The 19,749-nt window shown below is 39.2% G+C and overlaps 1 protein-coding gene across 1 annotated transcript in view; it reads left to right on the forward strand.

Annotated features, from left to right (window-relative positions):
- Positions 1-3,740, forward strand: part of LOC122017984 (cellulose synthase-like protein G3) — a 46,150-nt gene extending 42,410 nt beyond the window's left edge. Inside the window, exons 2-6 of the mRNA XM_042575716.1 lie at positions 1,611-1,757; positions 1,843-1,968; positions 2,061-2,486; positions 2,555-2,902; positions 2,977-3,740. Coding sequence (XP_042431650.1) covers positions 1,611-1,757; positions 1,843-1,968; positions 2,061-2,486; positions 2,555-2,902; positions 2,977-3,534 — 1,605 coding nt within the window. The 3' untranslated portion in view covers positions 3,535-3,740. The remainder of the gene's footprint in view (positions 1-1,610; positions 1,758-1,842; positions 1,969-2,060; positions 2,487-2,554; positions 2,903-2,976) is intronic.
- Positions 3,741-19,749: the final 16,009 nt, after the last annotated feature.

Raw genomic sequence — 19,749 nt, forward strand, 5'->3', positions numbered from 1 at the left:
GTTAAGTGCTTTAGGGGTCTGTCTTCAATGATAAAATCTGGATTATTAATATTCAGATGACAAAGAATCTTATTTTTTGACCAGTGCTGAAGAGGATTGTCGCCAATAAAACCTTTCTCCTTTAGCTCTTTTAACAAGGGACTAAACTCTTCGGAAAATTGCTAGGAAGACTTTCCAATAGAATAAGATACTATCTCCTTATCTGTATATACTCATCTTCTTCCAACAATTACAACAGCAAGCAGCTACACAAGCCACCAATGCCCTACAATAACTACGAATACTCTACCCTCTCAAACGCAGGGAGTGCTAAAGCTTAAGGACAAATGATAACTGGTGGTCCGATTGGTATCCTGGTATAACGCAAGTGGATCAATAACTAGAACTAGTTGCCAACCTACTCAGTGATGCTATCATAAGAATGAATAATTTCAAAGTCTAACAGACACAGTGGACCCACCCACTACATCCTGTCCAAGACACCACCATCGTTCACCTAAAGTAACTAGGTTGTAAAGTTTGCTTTGTGTGCGGTCAAGTTTGCTTTGTGTGTTGTCAAGTTTGCTTTGTGTGCGGTCAAGTTTGCTTTGTGTGTTGTCAAGTTTGCTTTGTGTAAAGGTACGTTGGTGTTTAGAGCACCTCATAAGATTCGCTCTTATCTGATGAGTAAGAGAAACTTGACAATGGGGCTCATCGTGCACCCGGAGTTCTCTTTCTTCTCCTATAAAAGAAGCGTCTGTATTCTTTTGCAGAGTATTCAAGAGTCCCTTGAACTCTACTTAGAAAAAGAATTGTAATTTAAAGACTTGTAATAAGAAGAGTATGTGATTTAATAAGTCCTTATCTCTTTTATTCCAAGTTTACTGTTTCGATCCGCAGTATTTCCACAACCCCCCCAGGACTTTAAACCGTTAAGAATTATGAAAACGGAATATCGTATAAACAATGTAACTACCAGTATTGGTCGAAGCCTTCCCCGCACAGGCCAAGAAGACATGCTTATCTAGTGACAAAACTTGGAAAGAGATTATAATTTTCTTTATCAATTCCTAGCTTATTATTTATGTGGAGTGAAATAATAAAGATCTCGAATCTTTAAAAAAAAATATTTATATATGTACACAAACGCAATTTTAACGGAAACCAAGATGTATCATGTTTTTTTTATGAATATCATGAATTGATATTTATGTATAATATATATTCCTTTTACTTAATATTTGTATATCCATTTATCTAGTTTCTAACAAATTGGTATCACACCAAGAGGGTAGGCCCATAACAACCTCAAGAGATGATCAATAAATTGCAATTGTTTTTTTTTAAAAAAATTTCCTTGTCTCATAAAAAGAGAATTATGAGAAAATGATGTTTAAGGATGAAAGTCTGACATAAATTTAACGAGTTACACATGTTACCATGAGTGAGTTTTGTTTTTAAATATAAATTTGATTATGACAAAATTGTCGCTGCAAATTATCATATCAGTCGGCATGTTTATCTGTTAATTTTTGCATAAGTACAAAGGGTGTTCCATACCCATTAAGGCGCCCTTTCATGTTCTTGACAAATTGTAGATTTTGAGCATTTATTTTTGAGAATAAATGCAGAAAATGTACGAGAACATGAAAGACAGGATAGGGAGGGCAACGGAGAGAAATTACATGTCCAAAGACTTGGTGTCAGACGAGGAGGAACTTGAAATTTTCAAAACGTGGAAGGGGTTCTCCCGCAATAACCAACCTACCATCATCAAGGTTTTCTTTGTCTCAGTGAACATCAACAAATTAAGATTCAACGAATCTCTGTTTGTTAGCACCTGAAGATGCTGTTCTTGAACAGGTGTTGCTTGAAAACGGCAAAGACGTAGATATCGCCGGCAACTCACTGCCCAATCTCATCTACGTCTCCAGAGAGAAAAGCCCAGCTTCCCATCACCATTATAAAGCAGGGGCTCTCAATGTCCTGGTAATTAACAAAATTTCTTGTTCTTGAATTTGATTTCCATTGTTTGTTGTTGTTGTTGTGTCGTCATTCTACGTTTTGATTTTTTTCACTAGACTCGGGTGTCCGGCGCCCTCAGCAATGCGCCGATCGTCCTCACCTTGGATTGCGATACCTTCTCCAACGATCCTCGCGCACCGCTCCGCGCGCTCTGCTACTTCCTCGATCCCTCCCTCGCCACCGATCTCGCCTTTGTGCAGTTCCCGCAACGCTACCGGGGGATCAATGAGGACGACATCTACGCCTCCCGGTACATGCGCTTTTTCCGATTAAACCCCAGGGGGATGGACGGGCTTCGCGGCCCAAGCTACGTTGGTACCGGCTGCTTCTTCGCTCGAGTGTCTTTGCACGGCGACACAAAGGCAGCGTTGCCGATATCGAGTTTGGAAGCTGGCCGGTTTTCGACGTCGGAGGGCGTTCTGAAAAAAGCTCACGGTCTGGCGAAGTGCGACTATGAAGACGCCTCCAGTTGGGGTTCAACGGTAAAATTCAAGATTTTTAAGCTTTTATGTAGATTCTTAATTTATAGATATATATTACTTCTCCGTAGATTGGTTTCCGGTACGGATCGCTGGTGGAGGACTTCCACACGGGGTATCGTCTCCACTGCGAGGGCTGGAGGTCAGTTTTCTGCAACCCTGAGAGGGCGGCGTTCGTTGGCGAGGTGCCCAAGAACTTAAACGACGCGATCAGCCAAATGAAGCGTTGTGTCGTGGGGCTGTACGAGGTGGGATTCTCGAGGCACACTCCTCTGTCTTATGGCGTCAGGAAGGCTTCCTTCCCAGTGGGATTGTTCTACGCGCATTGCGCCTTTTTGGGCGTTTGGTGCGTTCCGTTGATGATCTATGGCCTGCTTCCGCGGTTGGCTCTCATCAATCACGTACCTTTGTTTCCCAAGGTGAATATATATATATATATATATATGGTTGATTATGTTCGACGGTAGGTTTTACTTTGTCGTCGTCCCTCCAGGTATCTGACCCGTGGTTCTTCGTCTACGCATACCTCTTCTTGGCCGCCTACCTCTGCGACCTCCTTGACTTCCTCCTCGACGGCGTCCCCTTTCGCCGGTGGTGGAACGACCAGCGCATCTGGCTCATCCGCGGTCCCACCGCGTACCTCTTTGGCACATTCGAGTTCCTGCTGAACTCGCTGTCCGTATCCGCCCCGGGGTTCAACGTCACCTCCAAGGTCACCGAGGAGGAGCAGGCCGATCGGTACGCCAGAGGAGAGTTCGATTTCGCGGCGCGCTCGCCGTTCTTCGGGGCGCTCGCCGCGGTGGCGGTCGTGAACTTGAGCGCGGTCGCTGTGGGGATCAAGAGGGTGGTGACGGGGGAGGTGGAAATCGGGGAGTTCTCGATGCAGTTGGCGCTGTGTGGGTTTGTGGCGGTGAATTGCTGGCCGATTTATGGAGCGATGTTTTGGAGGAGAGACGGGGGGAGGATGCCGGTGAGTGTGACGGCGGCGGCAACGGTGGTGGCGGGGCTGCTCCACGTGATCGCGCATCTCGCCTTTGCTTTTCGTGGTTGAATTTGAATTATACAATTTGGGAAGACTACAATCGCTTATGCTGCTGGATCAAGATCCATTTCTTCGAGACGTGTGTAATACTAATGGGCACGACCATGGCTCATCGTGAATAGTCGAGTCCGAAATATTCTGTGAGATCGTTTTATAGAATGATGAAATATTTCATGTTAAATTTGAACTTATTTTCACACCGATTTTAGAATATTTTCTTAGTTAATCATTTAGGATTTATGAAAAATCATTTTGAGTGTTGTATGTTATTTAGATAGGTTACGTTATGCATTTTTAGCAACAATAACAATCCAATAACAATAAATATTTTCTAAACAAAAGAAACATAATAGAACTCTTGTAAAATAATATATGTTCCATAAACTCCTTTATTACTTCATAACTCATCATCTCTTATAATTTTCTAATTTATATAAACACGAGTATGAAAGTTTTAAGATTATTATGTACTTATAAATATCCATGTGTATATTATTCTCATGTAAGAGTAAGAGAAATTGAAAGGAAAAGAAAAACGATTAATAATATTTCCTTATAATATACAATTACTTATATAATTTCACATCACCTATACTTTTATTTTATTTTTAATTTCAACTATAGATAATACCAAAAAAATGTATAGATTTGTTTATATATATATATATATATATACAAAATTGATATGCTGCCTAATGCTTCTTGTATAATCGTAAATGAAATTCGGCGTGAGTTATTTGACACGGTCAAAATCTAATTTTTTTTAATCTCTTTCTCATTTGTAAGCAATAATTTTTCTCTCTTTCCTCTTAAATTAAAATAAACAACTTGTTTCTCTCCTATGATGGAATACAACAATCACTGCGGTGCTAATTTTAAAGGTGATGTAGCTGCCACAATGTTATAGCAATTGCTATACTACTATACAATAACTGTAACACGTTGTAGAACCTACTATACAGTAGTAGCAATTATTATGTAGCTACTGCATCGTTGTAGCATCTATTGCATAGTTGTAGCAATTATAGTTGTTGCAATGTTATAGCAACTATAGCACTATTGTAACAGCTATTGTAACATTGTAGCAGCTATTGTACCGTTGTAATAGCTACTGCACAGTTGTAACAACTACTTTATAATTGTAACAGTTACTACATAGTTGTAGCAATTATTTCATATTTATAGCAGCTACTACATAATAGCTGCTACAACGTTGTAGCAACTACTGCACAGTTATAACAATTATTGCATCATTGTAGCAACTACTACACTGTTGTAGAAACTATTGCACAATTATAGCAGCTACTTTACAGTTGTAGTAACTACTACATAATAACAACTACTGCACAGTTGTAGCAACTATTAACTATGCAATAACTGCTACTACATAATAGCTGTTAAAACATTGTAATAGCTACTACATAGTTGTACTAGCTACTTTACAGTTGTAGAAGCTCCTTCACAGTTGTAGCAGCTACTTCACTGTTGTAGTAGCTACTGCACAGTTGTAGCAGCTACTTGGCTGCTATAACATTGTAGCATCAATACCACAGTGATTGTTGCATGTAATAATAGGAGAGAGAAGATAGAATTTATTTTAAGAGGAAAGAGGGAAAATTTGTTGCATATAGATGAGAGAGATTAATAAAATTGAGTTTGGTCGTGTCAGATCGCCCACGTCAGATGTCGCTCACGGTCACGCAGGAAGTGTTAAGCAGCATATCATCTCTCTCTCTCTCTCTCTCTCTCTCTCTCTATATATATATATATATATATATATATATAATAAGAAAGCTAAAGAATGAACACAAACTCTAACACGTTGTTTAATGTGGTTTAGAAATTGCTTGCTCCTACTCCACGACTTATCCTTGAGGTGGAAAATCCCTTAATCTGTCAGTGGATTACTCCCCGACAATCTCCGACTAAAGCTTACTCCTTCTCAGTGGAGTGAAACCTCTCACAAATCTCTCTTCCTCTTTACAAGATAGAAACTTAGATTAGGAGGAAGAGAATTGACTTGGAGCTTGAGGGAATGACTTAGGAGTATTCTAGAAAGAATCAGTAACCTCCTTTATCCCTCAAAGCTCCTTTAAATAGAGTGGAAAGAGTTGATCACATGACTGTTGGGATATGTTCGATGCGAGTGCGTGCTAGAACACGTTTCATAAACATGCGCAGCGAAAAATAAAATAATTCCTAATTATTACATCATACACACTAAACACATACAAGGATACAACATGCCAAGTATGATATTATAATTAAAATTTTACGGGAAGTAAATTTATGCTAGGTATACCTTAAGGATGACCTGTAACAAGAATGACATTAACTGTAGCGATGTTGTTGAATCTTGCCTCTATTCATTTTTGTTGGTGTAGGGTGCACCAGAATCAAATCTAAGTATTGATGTTGTCAAAGGCTCAAGTTAAGTCTTGTTATGATCTGATGATTTGACTAAGTGTGCAAGCTATTTACTCAACCGAGAAAGCCCTAATCATGGATAGATAGTAAAGTCCAAACAGGTTTGGAGGACCTAATGTTTGGCAGGTAGGTTAAGGTAAGTAACTGGAGTGGAACGACGGGGAGGTCGTGTCCCGGGAAGGGACAAACCCTAGGTCGCTGATCCAACTGAAGAAACCAATGGAGGTTTCTAAGTTGAGATCAAGAAAATCCTAACTATCATACTCATGCATATTTAATATCAATTATCTAACTTTGTTTTGCAGGTTCAATATCTATTATCTAACTTTGTGTTACAGGATCATATGACCCCTTGAACTTCAAAGGGTCATAACTTTTAACTCAGAACTCAAAATTAAGCTTTGTCAGCAGCTACGCGTCCAAAACTCAGAGATCTTCATTTTCACAAGGTTTCGGTCAACTAAACAAAAGGTTCAGTGGACCGATCATGGCATTTTATTAGTCAATCGAACGAAGGTTCGATCAACCGAACAAGCAAAATAAAGAAATAGATCAGGCTCACAAACATGGTATCACAACATGATCGATCAACCAAACTCAAGATCGGTCGACCGAACAATAAAAACATTAATGATAAAGAAGATTCGGGTAATTTGAGGGATCGATCGATCGAACAAGGTGATCAGTTGACCGAACAATTAATGCACTTAATGCAGCGAAGATCGGATCTTGGCAAAGAAGGAAATCTAGGCGATCAGTTGAACAATAAGGAGATTGGTCGACTAAAAAGATTAGTCGACCGAACATCTTTTCGTTCGACCGAACGTGGCTTATAAAAGAACAGCTCAAGGTCCAAGCCATGTTAACTTTTCTAATCTACTCTCTACTCGTCATCTGTGCTACTGCTGCTATACTTTGCTTCAACCTTGTGTGTAAGCTCAACACCGAAAAGCCTCCGACGATCTACACCTTCTATTATTTGTCGGTATATTTTATTTTAGTTTGCATCATTATTATTATAAAAAGATAGTAGTGTGTTACTATCATTTTTACTCATTGTACGAATTACCTCTTTTCCAAAGGTTTCAAAAAGAGGAGTTTTAGTGGATTACCCAACGGTGTGATTAAGAATCGCGGGTCTTGGAGTAGGAGTCGACATAGGCTCCGAACCAAGTAAATAACCGTGTCTCTTTTGTATTACTTTTGTTTTATTATTTCTGCTGCTTACTTTGATTCGGTTTTAGGATAAAGAAAAGATTTTTAATAGATGAGATTCACCTCCTCTCTCTTCTATCCAATCCTTTAATTGGTATCAGATCCGAGTTCCTCTGAATTAACTTAATCATTTTTCGAGCACTTTAAAAATATTTTCTTTTATTTTTGTTAAATTTTTTTATTCGCTTTTCTTCTTTATCTCACGCTGCTAATTCCAAGACAAGAGTCTTGGATTTTTTTTTGTTTCTCAATTTTTGGTGCAAGAACATATGGCACAATCCGAGAGATACTCCACTGTGTGTCCTCCTCTATTTGATGGAAGCGATTTTCTAAACTAGAAAAAAGAATGGAAGTTTTTCTCAAAACGAACATTGACCAATGGCTCATTATCCGATGTGGCTACACATTACGAGTCAACAACCCGGAGGAATGGACAGAAGAAATAAAGAAGAAAATACAAATCGATTAAAAGGCACTTAACACTTTACAATGCGGATTATCAAAAGAAGAATTAAATCGAGTCGGTCCCTTCGACAATGCAAAAAAATTTTGGGATAAGTTAGTTAGATTACATGAAGGGACAAATGACACAAAGGTAATAAAGTGTGATCTTTTATTAAATTCATTACTAAATATTAAAATGTCAGATGGTGAGTCGGCAAACCAACTACACATGAGGATTAAGAACATCCTCAATGGACTACATATCACCGGCCATCAACTTTAGAATCATGATATCATCATGTACACACTTAACTCATTCCTTCGAAACTCCTTATGGGCATCTATTATAGATGCCTATAAAGTTGTGAAGGATCTTTCCATTATTAAATTAGATGAACTATTTTGTGAATTAACATTACATGAGCAGGCTAACTTAAGTTAAACCAAGAAAGGGTTAGCTTTGTATGCAGGACCAAATAAGGAGGCTAAGCTCCGATCAAAACCAGATCCAAAGCACTTGAGTTATATAGCATTTATGGCAAAGACTGTAGAGTCCAAATTCGAGTCTGAAGACGAGTACGAGTCAGAGTCTGACAAGGAGTCCGAGAGAAGCCACAGATCCACATCCATTTCTGAAGGACCCGATAAGATAACTTTCAATTCGAAGTCTGAAATGTTGCAAGTAATTAAATGTTTTTTAAAAAAGTTATCCAAATATGAGGAATAAAATAACTTATTGCTTAAGGAAATGGATCACCTTAAGGAGCAAGTTAGCTTGAGTCACTCGACTAACCAAGTTCAGGTTGGAACTTCAACTCAAGTTGCAAAACTTGAGAAACAAAATTCCAACTTGAAAGGTCAAGTGGAGCGACTTAAGAAAACATTGAAAAAGTTTGAATTGGGGTCCAAGTGTCTAAACATGATACTTGGATTGCAACAAACTCTATACAACATATCCAAACTCGGGTACAAACCAAACACAACTAACAAATCATATATGTCTTTACTTAGTCAAAATATTAGAAAACAAGTCCAAGTATGGGTACATAAGTTAGGTTTAACTAAAATAATTGAACTGAATCAATATTTGGTTCCCAATAGTCAGATCTATCTCTTAGATAGACCATATCTAAGCTATGACTCAGGGGGAGCAAATAGAAAACTGTTTACCCTACTTGATTGATTATGCATGCTTAAACTTAGATTTATTTTTCTACTTAGATTAGGATGGTTAGAAACAAAAAGGTTACTAAACCCTAACAACATAGCATCAGAATGGATTGGGATGATAGTACGCCAAGGAAACTCTGTCAAAGGCATGTCTTGGCCTAATCATGTGTATTCTATTAGGGTCAATTGATGCTAGAGGGGGGGTGTGAATAGCTCATCGTACTCCGTGTTCTTGCTTTGGTGTTGTTGATATGCAGCAGAAAGAACTCGAAACAAGACTCACAACGCTAACACGTAGATTTACTTGGTATCCACCTCAAAAAGAGGTGACTAATCCAAAGATCTACACGCGACGCACACTCCACTAATAAAAACACTCCTTCTCGGTAACTACCAGAGGTGGAGAAACCTCATACAAGACTCACATAATAAGATATACAAGAAGAACGAAATGCAAGCTAATACAATAGAAAATATTACAAGATTTACAATGTAGAAACCCTAGCTTACTCTTCTTGTAGCTTGAATACACCTCTTGACTTGCTTGGAAGTGCAACAACACTCCTCTCTAAGCCTCCAATATCTGGTGTGTGTGTGTGTGTGTGTGTGTGTATGTGAGCTCGATGGAGAAGAGCGCCTGAAGATCGGGATGGAGTTGGCGAATTTTTTTTTGAAGAAATTGCTCGCCAACCACATTAACCTGTGCAACGGTCACATCCCAATAGATTGGGGAGGCTTGAATCGATCGATCGATCAATTTAGAGCACCTCTGTGCTCTGCTGGAAAAAGCCTAAATCGATCACCCGATCGATTCAGCCTTTATCGTGTCGTGCGTGATGTCTAGCTGCCGATCGATCGACCGATCGATTGGCGGTCCCCAATCGATCAATCGATGATTAGCGGTCCCTAATCGATCAGAAATTGATTGGGAAGGCTTCTATGCACGTGATATAAGCTCCCAATTGATCGGTCGATCGATTGGGCTGCTGTTTATCACTGCACTCTCCCAATTGATCGACTGATCAATTGGGCTTTGGTTCAATCGATTGGCTGATCAATTGACTACCCTTGACTTGCTTGACTCAAGCTTAAGGGCTCCCAATTCCAGCATTCGGTCAACCGTGACCTGTTGGAACTCCCCATGCCTAGCATCTGGTCAACCTTGACATGCTGGAACTTCTTTACCAAGTGTCCGGTCAATCCTTTGACTCACTTGGACTTTTCTTCTCGTGCCAAGTGTTCGGTCAACCTTGACCCACTTGGACTTACCATCTCGTGCCAAGTGTCTGGTCCTCCAAGACCCATTTGGACTTACTTCCACCAGATGTCCGGTCACCCTTGACCCAGCTAGATTTCCTTGTGCCAAGTATCCGATCACTCCTTTGACCTACTTGGACTTCCCAACACCAGGTGTCCGATCAACCTTGACCCACTTGGATTTCCACGTGCCTGGCTTCACTCACCAGGTCTTTGCATCTGCCTAGCTTCACTCACTAGGACTTTCTATCTACCCGGCTTCGCTTACCAAGACTTTCCCACTGTCTGGCTTCAGTCACCAGGACTTTCACCTGCCTAACCTCCAGTTAGAAGTTTCCCAGTCAAGTTTCCGATCAAAGCTTTGACCTACTTGACTTTTCTTCTCATCTAACTGGTCAAACCTTGACTAAAGGGGAATTACACCAACAATCTCCCCAAATGGACGATTGCTCTTGCAATCTCCATATATTATCAAGTATCGAAACCCAAATATCGAGACTCAAACTTGAGCCAACTCAAGCTTAGTCAACCTGATCAACCTTGACCCAGGGGATATTGCACCAACAATCTTTCCCTTTTTGATATTTGACAATACCTTTAAGTTAGGCTAATCCCATAGCCTCAAATTCTTCTTCATGCCAAAGCATGAATGAGGGTTTCCTTCATTCTCTCCCTTCCTAGAGAGCACACTCCCTCTTTGGATAATGAAGACATAATTTAAACCCTACCTTCTCCCCCAAACTTTCCTAGAGGGCAATGAAGGCCTAATTTAAATCCTACATTCTCCCGCTATTGGCACACATCAAAAACTCTCCCCCCTGAAGAGTTACTCAACATTGTTCACAACCTCACATATTGTTCACAATACTACAATGAAGGTCTCATACCCTTCACTGTATCCAATGCTCACCCTTGATCATTAAACCACGCCACACTGCTCATCCAAGAGCATTCATCATTCCAACAATGAAGGTCTCATACCCTTCACTGTAGCCAATGCTCACCCTTGAGCATTAATCCACTTCATAATGCTCATCCAAGAACATCCACAACTCAATAATGAAGATATCCACTCTCCATTATTTTTCAATGCTCAACCTTGAGCATTTATTCGAACGAAGGTTAACCACCTTCCATGGTATTTAAAAAATTAATTTTCATGTCCTTAAAAGGTAACTCCCCCTAAAGACATACTCCAAACTTCTGTCATTGTACCAACAATGACTTGGAATCCCTAAATCTTTAGGAATCCCAAAGATTTGAAGTTTTGAGGTTTAAGTATCAATATTTGAAGTCAAACCTCAACCTAAACTCCAATTTAGTGTTCCTTAACCATTTCTTCTTGTTTTCATCATGAAAACTACCTTTAAATGTATATAAATATATTCCAAAGATTTAGAAGCGGTTAAAGGGACTAAAAATGACTTAAAGTGTTGAAATCATACTTTTCTAGCCAAAATCAGCCTTTTCAATCGATTGGGTTGGGACTCAATCGATTGCCACTTGCTCAATCGATCCACTGATCAATTTAGTAAGGTGATGTTCACAGAAAAACTGCTTGAATCGATCAACTGATCGATCTAGCCAGGGTTGAATCGATCAGCTGATCGATTCAGCGAGCTTTTGCGCGCGACAATTCCCTTCTCAATTGATCAGCTGATCGATTGAGCCTTCCCAATCGATCGGCTGATCGATTGGGTTTCTGAATTTCTGAATTCCACTTTCAGTCAAAATTCAGAAATACCCTCAAAATTTTACAAAATTCAAAAAATCATGAAACTTCTTGTAGACATTATTTAAGGCATATACTATCATGGAAAAAAATAGTTTTATAAGAAAATACTTCTTATTTTAAAAAATTGACACAAACTTGAAAACTTTTGAAGACTTTATATTTTCTTCTAGTTTGTGTCCAATTTTTCAATGATGATTACTATCAAAAGATAGCCTTCACCAAGGTTTTCCAAAAGCATTTTGAAATCATTTTCAAAACCAATTTCCAACCATGTTCTTTGGGTTCAATGCACATGACTTGTATATTAACTTTCCCAATAATTGAAGTACACATAACTATGTGTTTTGATGAAATCAAAACTCAAATAGATGCACTAAATCAACATCTTGAGTCTTGTTCATCATCCTAACTGTTGGAATGTATACTGAAAGCCTAAGCTTTGTAAACATTCATTATGAATAAAGAATCACATTTGGTCAAATTGTCTACATTTGTTTGTAGTTGTTCATTTAATTTATATTGTAGATAACATAGTATGTGGTGTCACATGCAGAAGATGATGTTATCAGTACCTTATAAATTATAAACAGTAGCTCACGACCAAAATGGAAAGGAACAAACCATTAGAAGGTCGTAGTGTAATTAGGTATTAGTTTATCTTGACTATATAATTACACTAGTACACTCAGAGTGTATTGAGTAGGACCATTTGAGGTCGTTTCTTTTATACTGATTTTATAAAGGAACAAAGACCTCGGTTATTATGGAAGTGTGTACTCTTAATCCTAATATAATAACAAGCATATATATTTGATATTTATTTCTTTAATTTATCAATGGGTGAGATTTAGTTCGATGAATCAATAAGCCCGATAAGTTGGGAAATGATATCACTTATAGTGTGTGTTGTTGATTATAGAAGGAAACTGTGTCCTAGAGATACTAGGTTGATAATGTCCCCAAGAGGAGCTCATAAGGATTGTCATATTAAACCCTGCAGGTGGACTTAGTCCGACATGACGATAAGGTTGAGTGGTACTACTCTTGGACTTAGATATTAATTAAATGAGTTGTCAGTAACTCACTCAATTAGTGGACATTCGATATCTTAAACACAGGGAGACTAACACACTCATAATAAGAAGAAGCCCAAAAATGTAATTTGGGATTGGTGCGGTAGTTCAATAATAGTTCTCTAGTGGAATGAATTATTATTGATAAAATTAAGTTGTGCGTTCGGGGCAAACACGGGATGCTTAATTTTATCGGGAGACCAAAACCAATTCCTCCTCTCGGTCCCTATCGTAGCCTCTTATTTATAGAGTACTATACCCACCTATACCCACCTTCTATACCCACCCAAAGGGGGCCGGCCAAGCTAGCTTGGGAACCAAGCTAGGGCCGACCTAGGTATAAATTGGGGTGACCCTAACTTGAACCCAAGCTAGTGGGGGCCGGCCAAATTAAATTAAAAAGGAATTTTAATTTTAATTTTTATTATGTGGAAGAAATAATTTATTAAAGAGAATTAAAATTAAAATATCTCACTTATAAAAGATCTACAAAAGATTAAAGAAAGAGATTAGATCTCTTTCCTTATTTGTAGATTGGTAAGATATTTTATTTTCTCTTTAAAAATTATTCACATGTTGTAAAATTAAAATTATAGAAATTTCCTTTTATCAACCATGAAGAGATATTTGAAGAGAATTTTTTTTTTTTTTAAATTTCCGGAAACAAATTAGGAAGTTTTAATTTGTTGATTAAAACTTGTCTAAATTGTTTCCCCTTGATGTGGCCGGCCAATATAGATTAAATTGGGAAATTTTATTTTATTTTTCTCAATTAAATCATGTCAAGGAAATTAAGGAAATTTTATTGTAATTAAATTTCCTAATTTGCCTAGGCCAAGGAATATAAAAGAAGGGGTGAGGGTGCCTTCATGAGACACAACCTCTATTATTTTCTCTCCCTCTTTTATTCCTTGGAGTGGCCGACCATCCTCTTCCTCTCTCCCTCTTTGTGGTGGCCGAATCTCTCAAAGGCTTGGAGCTCTTGTGGCGGCCGGATACTACTTGGAGAAGAAGAATAAGAAGAAGGAGAGAAAGCTAGCATCTCTTGGAGCTTGGTTGGTGTTTTGTTCTTCATCCTTGGTTAAGCTTCTTTTGTGGCCGAACCTAGATAGGAGGAGAAGAAGGTGGTTGGTGGTTTCTCATCTTGGAAGATCGTTGCCCACACAACGTCCGAGGTTAGAAGAGGAATACGGTAGAAGATCAAGAGGTTTTTCTACAAGGTATAACTAGTAATTTTTCTTTTCGCATCATACTAGTTATTTATGGAAATAATACCAAATACAAGAGGCTTACGTTCTAGAATTTCGAATATGTTTTTCGATGTTGTGTTCTTTTGTTTTTTCTTTTCCTTGTGATTTGATTGTTCTCTTCGGTTAACCTAAAGTTATTTTAGGAAATTAAATATTAGATTTCTATAAAAGGTTTTGTCTAGTCGGTGGTGGTTGCTCCCATATCCAAGAAGGCCATGTGCCTCGCTACGTCAGTACTGAGAACCAATTATGGAAATTAATATTTAATGGAATTAATAACTTAAGGAGACTTGGGTCGAACGTGTTAAGTTCCGCAGGAGATCCAAGTCAAAACCTAAAAGAACAAATAGATTAAGTTTTGGATCAAGCGTGTTAAGTTCCGCAGGCGATCCAAAATTTAATTTAAAAGAACACATGGTAGCTTGGAAAAGGTTCAGACCTTTGTACAAAATTTTTGTACAGTGGAACCTATAGGTTTTCCGAGTAGCAACCAACAATTGGTATCAGAGCTAGGGTTTTGCCTCTGTGTATTTGGTATTAGGTTAATTATGCACATGTCATACATAATTTAGGCAGGTTAATAGTAGGATGTGCTAACTTTGTGGATGCAGGATCCAACTATTATGACTTTTAGTTATTATATGTGTGATTGGACCCTTGGACATGTCAAGGGCATTTATATGTGTGTGCATGATTGTATTAAAATACAGCAGGAGCTGTATTTAGTTTTATTAGGATTTTATTTTTGATCTAGATACATGTACATTCCTTTTATGGAATATAGGATAAAAAATGTAAAATTCTATTTATGTCGCGGATCGAATCTTGCAAAGCGTGGAATCTTCTAAGGACCAGAGGCGCAGCGGAACAAGGAGCAAGATGGATGCTACAGCTAGACCCGGTAGCGGTGGCCAAATATGGCAGCAACTTGGGATGACAACACACGGAGGACAACTAGAGATAAAAGCCATAATAGTTGAAAATTAGATTTTCTATTTATTGCTTTTATATTGTGCTGTGTGTGCATGTTAGTTTACAAGTTTAGTAGGCTAGCATAGTTAAAATTCCTCATTTATAAATAACTAAGTGGGAGAGGGATTTTTAAGTAAATCCCATGGTCTTCATTACTGGTTTGTAAGTGATGCAAACAAGCTTGCGCGTTGGCTCTGGGTGCCTTCCTCCATAACGGATGAGCTTGTTTGTGGATCACTAGAACAGACTTCCATTTTTGGATGACTATAGGAAGTTAATTAAGAGCGTGCGATCTTCCCCAACGGAAGGGGCATAATCTTATTAATGGACTTAGTGTCAAGTAATGGTATACACTTAGACATATCTAATAGTATCCTCCCCATCGGATGTTAGTTAGAGCCCTAGAGCCAATCATTTGATGATTGTATGGACTCATGTATATCATATTCTTGTTTATTAATAAAGGCATTTGTTTGGTTATTATACTTATTTATATTAGTGCCAAATAGACTAAGTATAATAGCGTCCTTAAGTAGAAGGTTCATACCTATATCAATCGATTAGTTGAATCGATAGTGAGATGATATAGGGAACACTACTCTAAATCATTCCTAGTCGAGTATTAGCATTCAGGGACAATGTTAATACAATAAGACTAGCATGTAGGTCAGCTCGATGACTTGATCTCACAAGTCATGGATATAGAGATATCAAGCTGACACATGGGTATGCATTAGAGAATGTATATTGAATGACCCGCCATGAGAAAGTATCATGGATCGTTATATGAGTGTCATATACTTTCTCATGTGGCTATTAGTATGACTATTAGTCCTTAGACCTGAAGTCACCATGGATCCCTACATAAGGAGTTATGTACTTTAGTTTCGTCAAACGTCACCCGTAACTGGGTGGACTATAAAGGCGATTACTGGGTATATAACGAATTATGTAAAGGGATGTGAGTGATGTAGATGGGATCTATCCCTCCCATATGACGGGAGCGACATCGGTATTCTTGATAGAGTGAGACCACTAAGTGCATGGCCATGCCCAAATGAGTCAACATTAGATGTTGAGCTCATTTGATCGAGTGAGTCTACTTGGAGTTTAAGATTTAGATTGATTAGAGGATGACACGGTCTATGCCTCACATTGATCAATTTAGATGTCTAGGATAGAAGGACACTTGTCATTATTTTGTGAGTAGTCACAATTGGTAGTCACGAGGTGATGTCGGATCTCGACATTCTTGTAACTTGGGTAGTAATGATGTGTTGCTAGATACCGCTCATTACTTATGCTCCTAAATGGGTTTAGGGCATTGCCAACGTTACAAGAACCTATAGGGTCACACACTTAGGACAATTAGGTGGAGATTAGGTTCATATGATGAACCAAGAGGATTAGATTCATTTGATGAATCAAATTGGATTAAGAGTAATCCTAATTGGGCTAACTTGAGTTCGACTCAAGTTGATTCATGTGTTAAATGAGTCTAATTTAGATTTTGACTCATTGAATCAATTTAATTTAATGAATTAGATTCATTATATTAAGTTGGCTCGAATCAAATGGTTGGATTAGATCCACCATGGTAGAGATTGAGTCAAGTTTGACTTGACTTGAGAAGGAAGACCAAAGGTCAATTTTGACTTGACCTTTTGCCACCTCATTGGTGAGTTGACATTAGGTGGACCAATAATGATGTTCCACATCATCATGGGTGCCACCTCATGGAAGTGACAAAGCCACTCTCTTAATGGTTTCATATTAATTGCAATTAATGCAATTAATGTGATTTTATGGTTTCATATTAATTGCAATTAATGCAATTAATGTGAATTTTTGAAATGTGGCCGGCCACTTTGTTTTTGGGTGAAGAAATTCATTTTTCATTCACTTGTGTGCCTCTTCCTCCTTCTCCCTCTCAAGCTCTCCCTCTCCCTCTCCTCCCTTGGCCGAACCACATAGGTGCTAGCACACCTTGGTTTTTGGTCATCTCCATCTAGTGTGTCTGTGTGGATACTTCTAGAGGACCGGCGCTTGACGGTCTTGAGATCCGACATCATTTGGACGAGCGGGAACGCGAAGGGCATCACATCAAAGGTATAAATGGTTTATCCTTATGTAGATCTACTGTAGATTAAAGTTTTCAAACTCGTACTCGTATTTTTGTTCGGTTTTACCTTGCACGAGATCCGTGGCTTGGGCGATTCGGGGTTTCCGCGACGCGAAAAAGCGGTTTTCGTGGCCCGAAGAACCCAACAGTGGTATCAGAGCCACGTGCAAGGCTTGTACGAGTTTGTTTTTATTTTTATGAAAAATAAAACCTTCTATGATTTTCTGTAAAAATTAGTTTTTTATGATTTTATGGGTAATTTTTCCGTAGAAGCGAAGCATAAGTGTCTCGGCACTTGTAGGCTTCGGCTACCGGAAAGATCTTTCGAAACCGGCTTCGTTTTGCCCCAAATCCATTTGGGACAGCAGGCTTGGGTGCCATTAGATCGCAAAGGATCAACTCACGATGGTTAGATCATGGGTAGGGGTACTTCCCCTAACCCTGCAAGGGGATTTGCTCCGCGATCGCACCCGAAATCGCTAAAAACGAACCCGTCGGGAAGATTTTTCCGAAACGGTAATGTCTCGGCCCAAATCGTTTTGGGACAGCGGGTTTAGGCGCTGTTGGATCACAAAGGAACCCTCGCGATGGTTAGATCACGGGTAGGGGCGCTGCCCCTGGGCCCCGCAAGGGGATCCGTTCCGCGATTGCGCCCGAAACCGCTAAACGGGACCGCCGGGAAATTTTACTTGTAAAATTGTAAAAATTAATTTTAAAATTATAGAAAATTATGAAAATATATAATTTTGAATTATATATATTAATTTGTGATAGTCATGGCCCAAAGCCCAATATGATTGGTTGTGCTGTAATTCATAATACGGCCTGCGTGCCGTGATGTGTTTTCGAGTGTTGTATTTATTTTATTATTCGCGACCTGCGCGTCGTGCCTCGTCTTTTATTCTTGTTGTAAATTAGATTTAGATTCGAATGTAACTCGAGTTTAAAATTGTAATGTACAAATTGGAGCGGTGGAGGGTCCACACGAGACGGAGTTCCGAGGCGGGCACGAGCAACACAAGGTGGTCAAAGGGAGGCGCTTGGAGAAGCTGTTGACCCTAGGTTGACCAATCGATCTTCTCATTGGCTTGAGAAGATCGTAGTAGGGCCATGACTAAATCACAAATAGATTAATTAATTAATTATTATGTATTTGATGCATGTTTAATAATTAATTAATTAATTAGTACCTTAACGATTAGATTAGATCTAAGTCGTGCACAAGATGCATTCTTCTCGATTAGATTAGATCTAGATCGAACCAACTCTAAAATGCCTAACCGTGCCGTGATACCTATCACTACCTCGATCACATGTATTGTTGAATCTGCCAAAGCAGAGCAATACATATTATCTTGGTAGGGTACGGAGGGACAATCTTGGTCCCGTCTATCAACGCATGGGTGAATAAAAACTCAATTAGATTGAGTATTCATAGTTACTCGGTTGGATCGAGTCAACTATAGGCATTCTTCCAATAGTTGGAAAGATAGGTCAATATCACATCTATATTAACTCTCGGGCGTATTAGCCAAAGCTAACTCGAGTTTTAATATAAATGCGGATATTGATTCTATAAACAAGAGTTGCATAGAGATGTAATTGGTAATCGTTACCTACCGATCATACTAAGCCTTGGGCGTATTAGCCAAAGCTAACTCAAGGGTTAGTATGATGTGGATCTTGTCCCACAAGAATTATAGAATTCAGTGGGAGCATCATTTAATTCAAAGGCCTAATTAAATGATTTTTAAAGAATATGATATTTATTTCGCAAATTTTTCATTGTAGATAACCATGACGTCGAACACGAATTCCTTCTCCTTGCGATTCATCCTTGAGAAGGACAAGCTCAACGGAGCAAATTTCCGGACGGTGCAGAATTTGAGAATAGTTCTCACCGAGGAACGTAAGCTGGAGCAGCCCATTCCGGAGGCTCCTCCCGCCAATGCCCCGGGCAAAGATGCTTACAAGAAGCATCAAGAGGCGACGCATTAGATGTGTCTTGTCTAATGCTCGCGACCATGAACTCAGAGCTTCAGAAGCAACATGAGTTGATGGGCGCTTTTGATATGGTTGAGCATCTTCGCCAACTATATCAGGGACAGGCGAGGCATGAGAGATTTGAGATCTCGAAGGCACTGTTTCAGTGCAAGATGTCAGACGGGGCTCCTGTAGGTCCTTATGTACTCAAGATGATTGGGTACATAGAGAACCTACAAAGACTGGGGTTCCCACTTGGCCAAGAGCTGGCCACTGACTTGATCTTGCAATCCTTGCCGGATAGCTATAGTCAATTCGTTCTCAACTATAACATGAACGAGATTGACAAGCCACTGCCCGAGCTACTTAGTATGTTACGAACTGCTGAGATTAACCTTAAGAAGGTTAAGCCCATTCTGATGGTCCAGAAGCATAAGGGCAAAGGCAAGCCCAAAGGCAAAGGAAAGTCCCAAGCCATGGGCAAAGGCAAGGCACTGAAGCCTAAAGGAGGGGTCGCCAAGGATGCTACCTGCTTCCATTGCGGTCAGACCGGGCACTGGAAGAGGAATTGCAAAG

Source organism: Zingiber officinale, chromosome 8B (genome assembly GCF_018446385.1).
Source record: "Zingiber officinale cultivar Zhangliang chromosome 8B, Zo_v1.1, whole genome shotgun sequence".
NCBI lineage: Eukaryota > Viridiplantae > Streptophyta > Magnoliopsida > Zingiberales > Zingiberaceae > Zingiber > Zingiber officinale.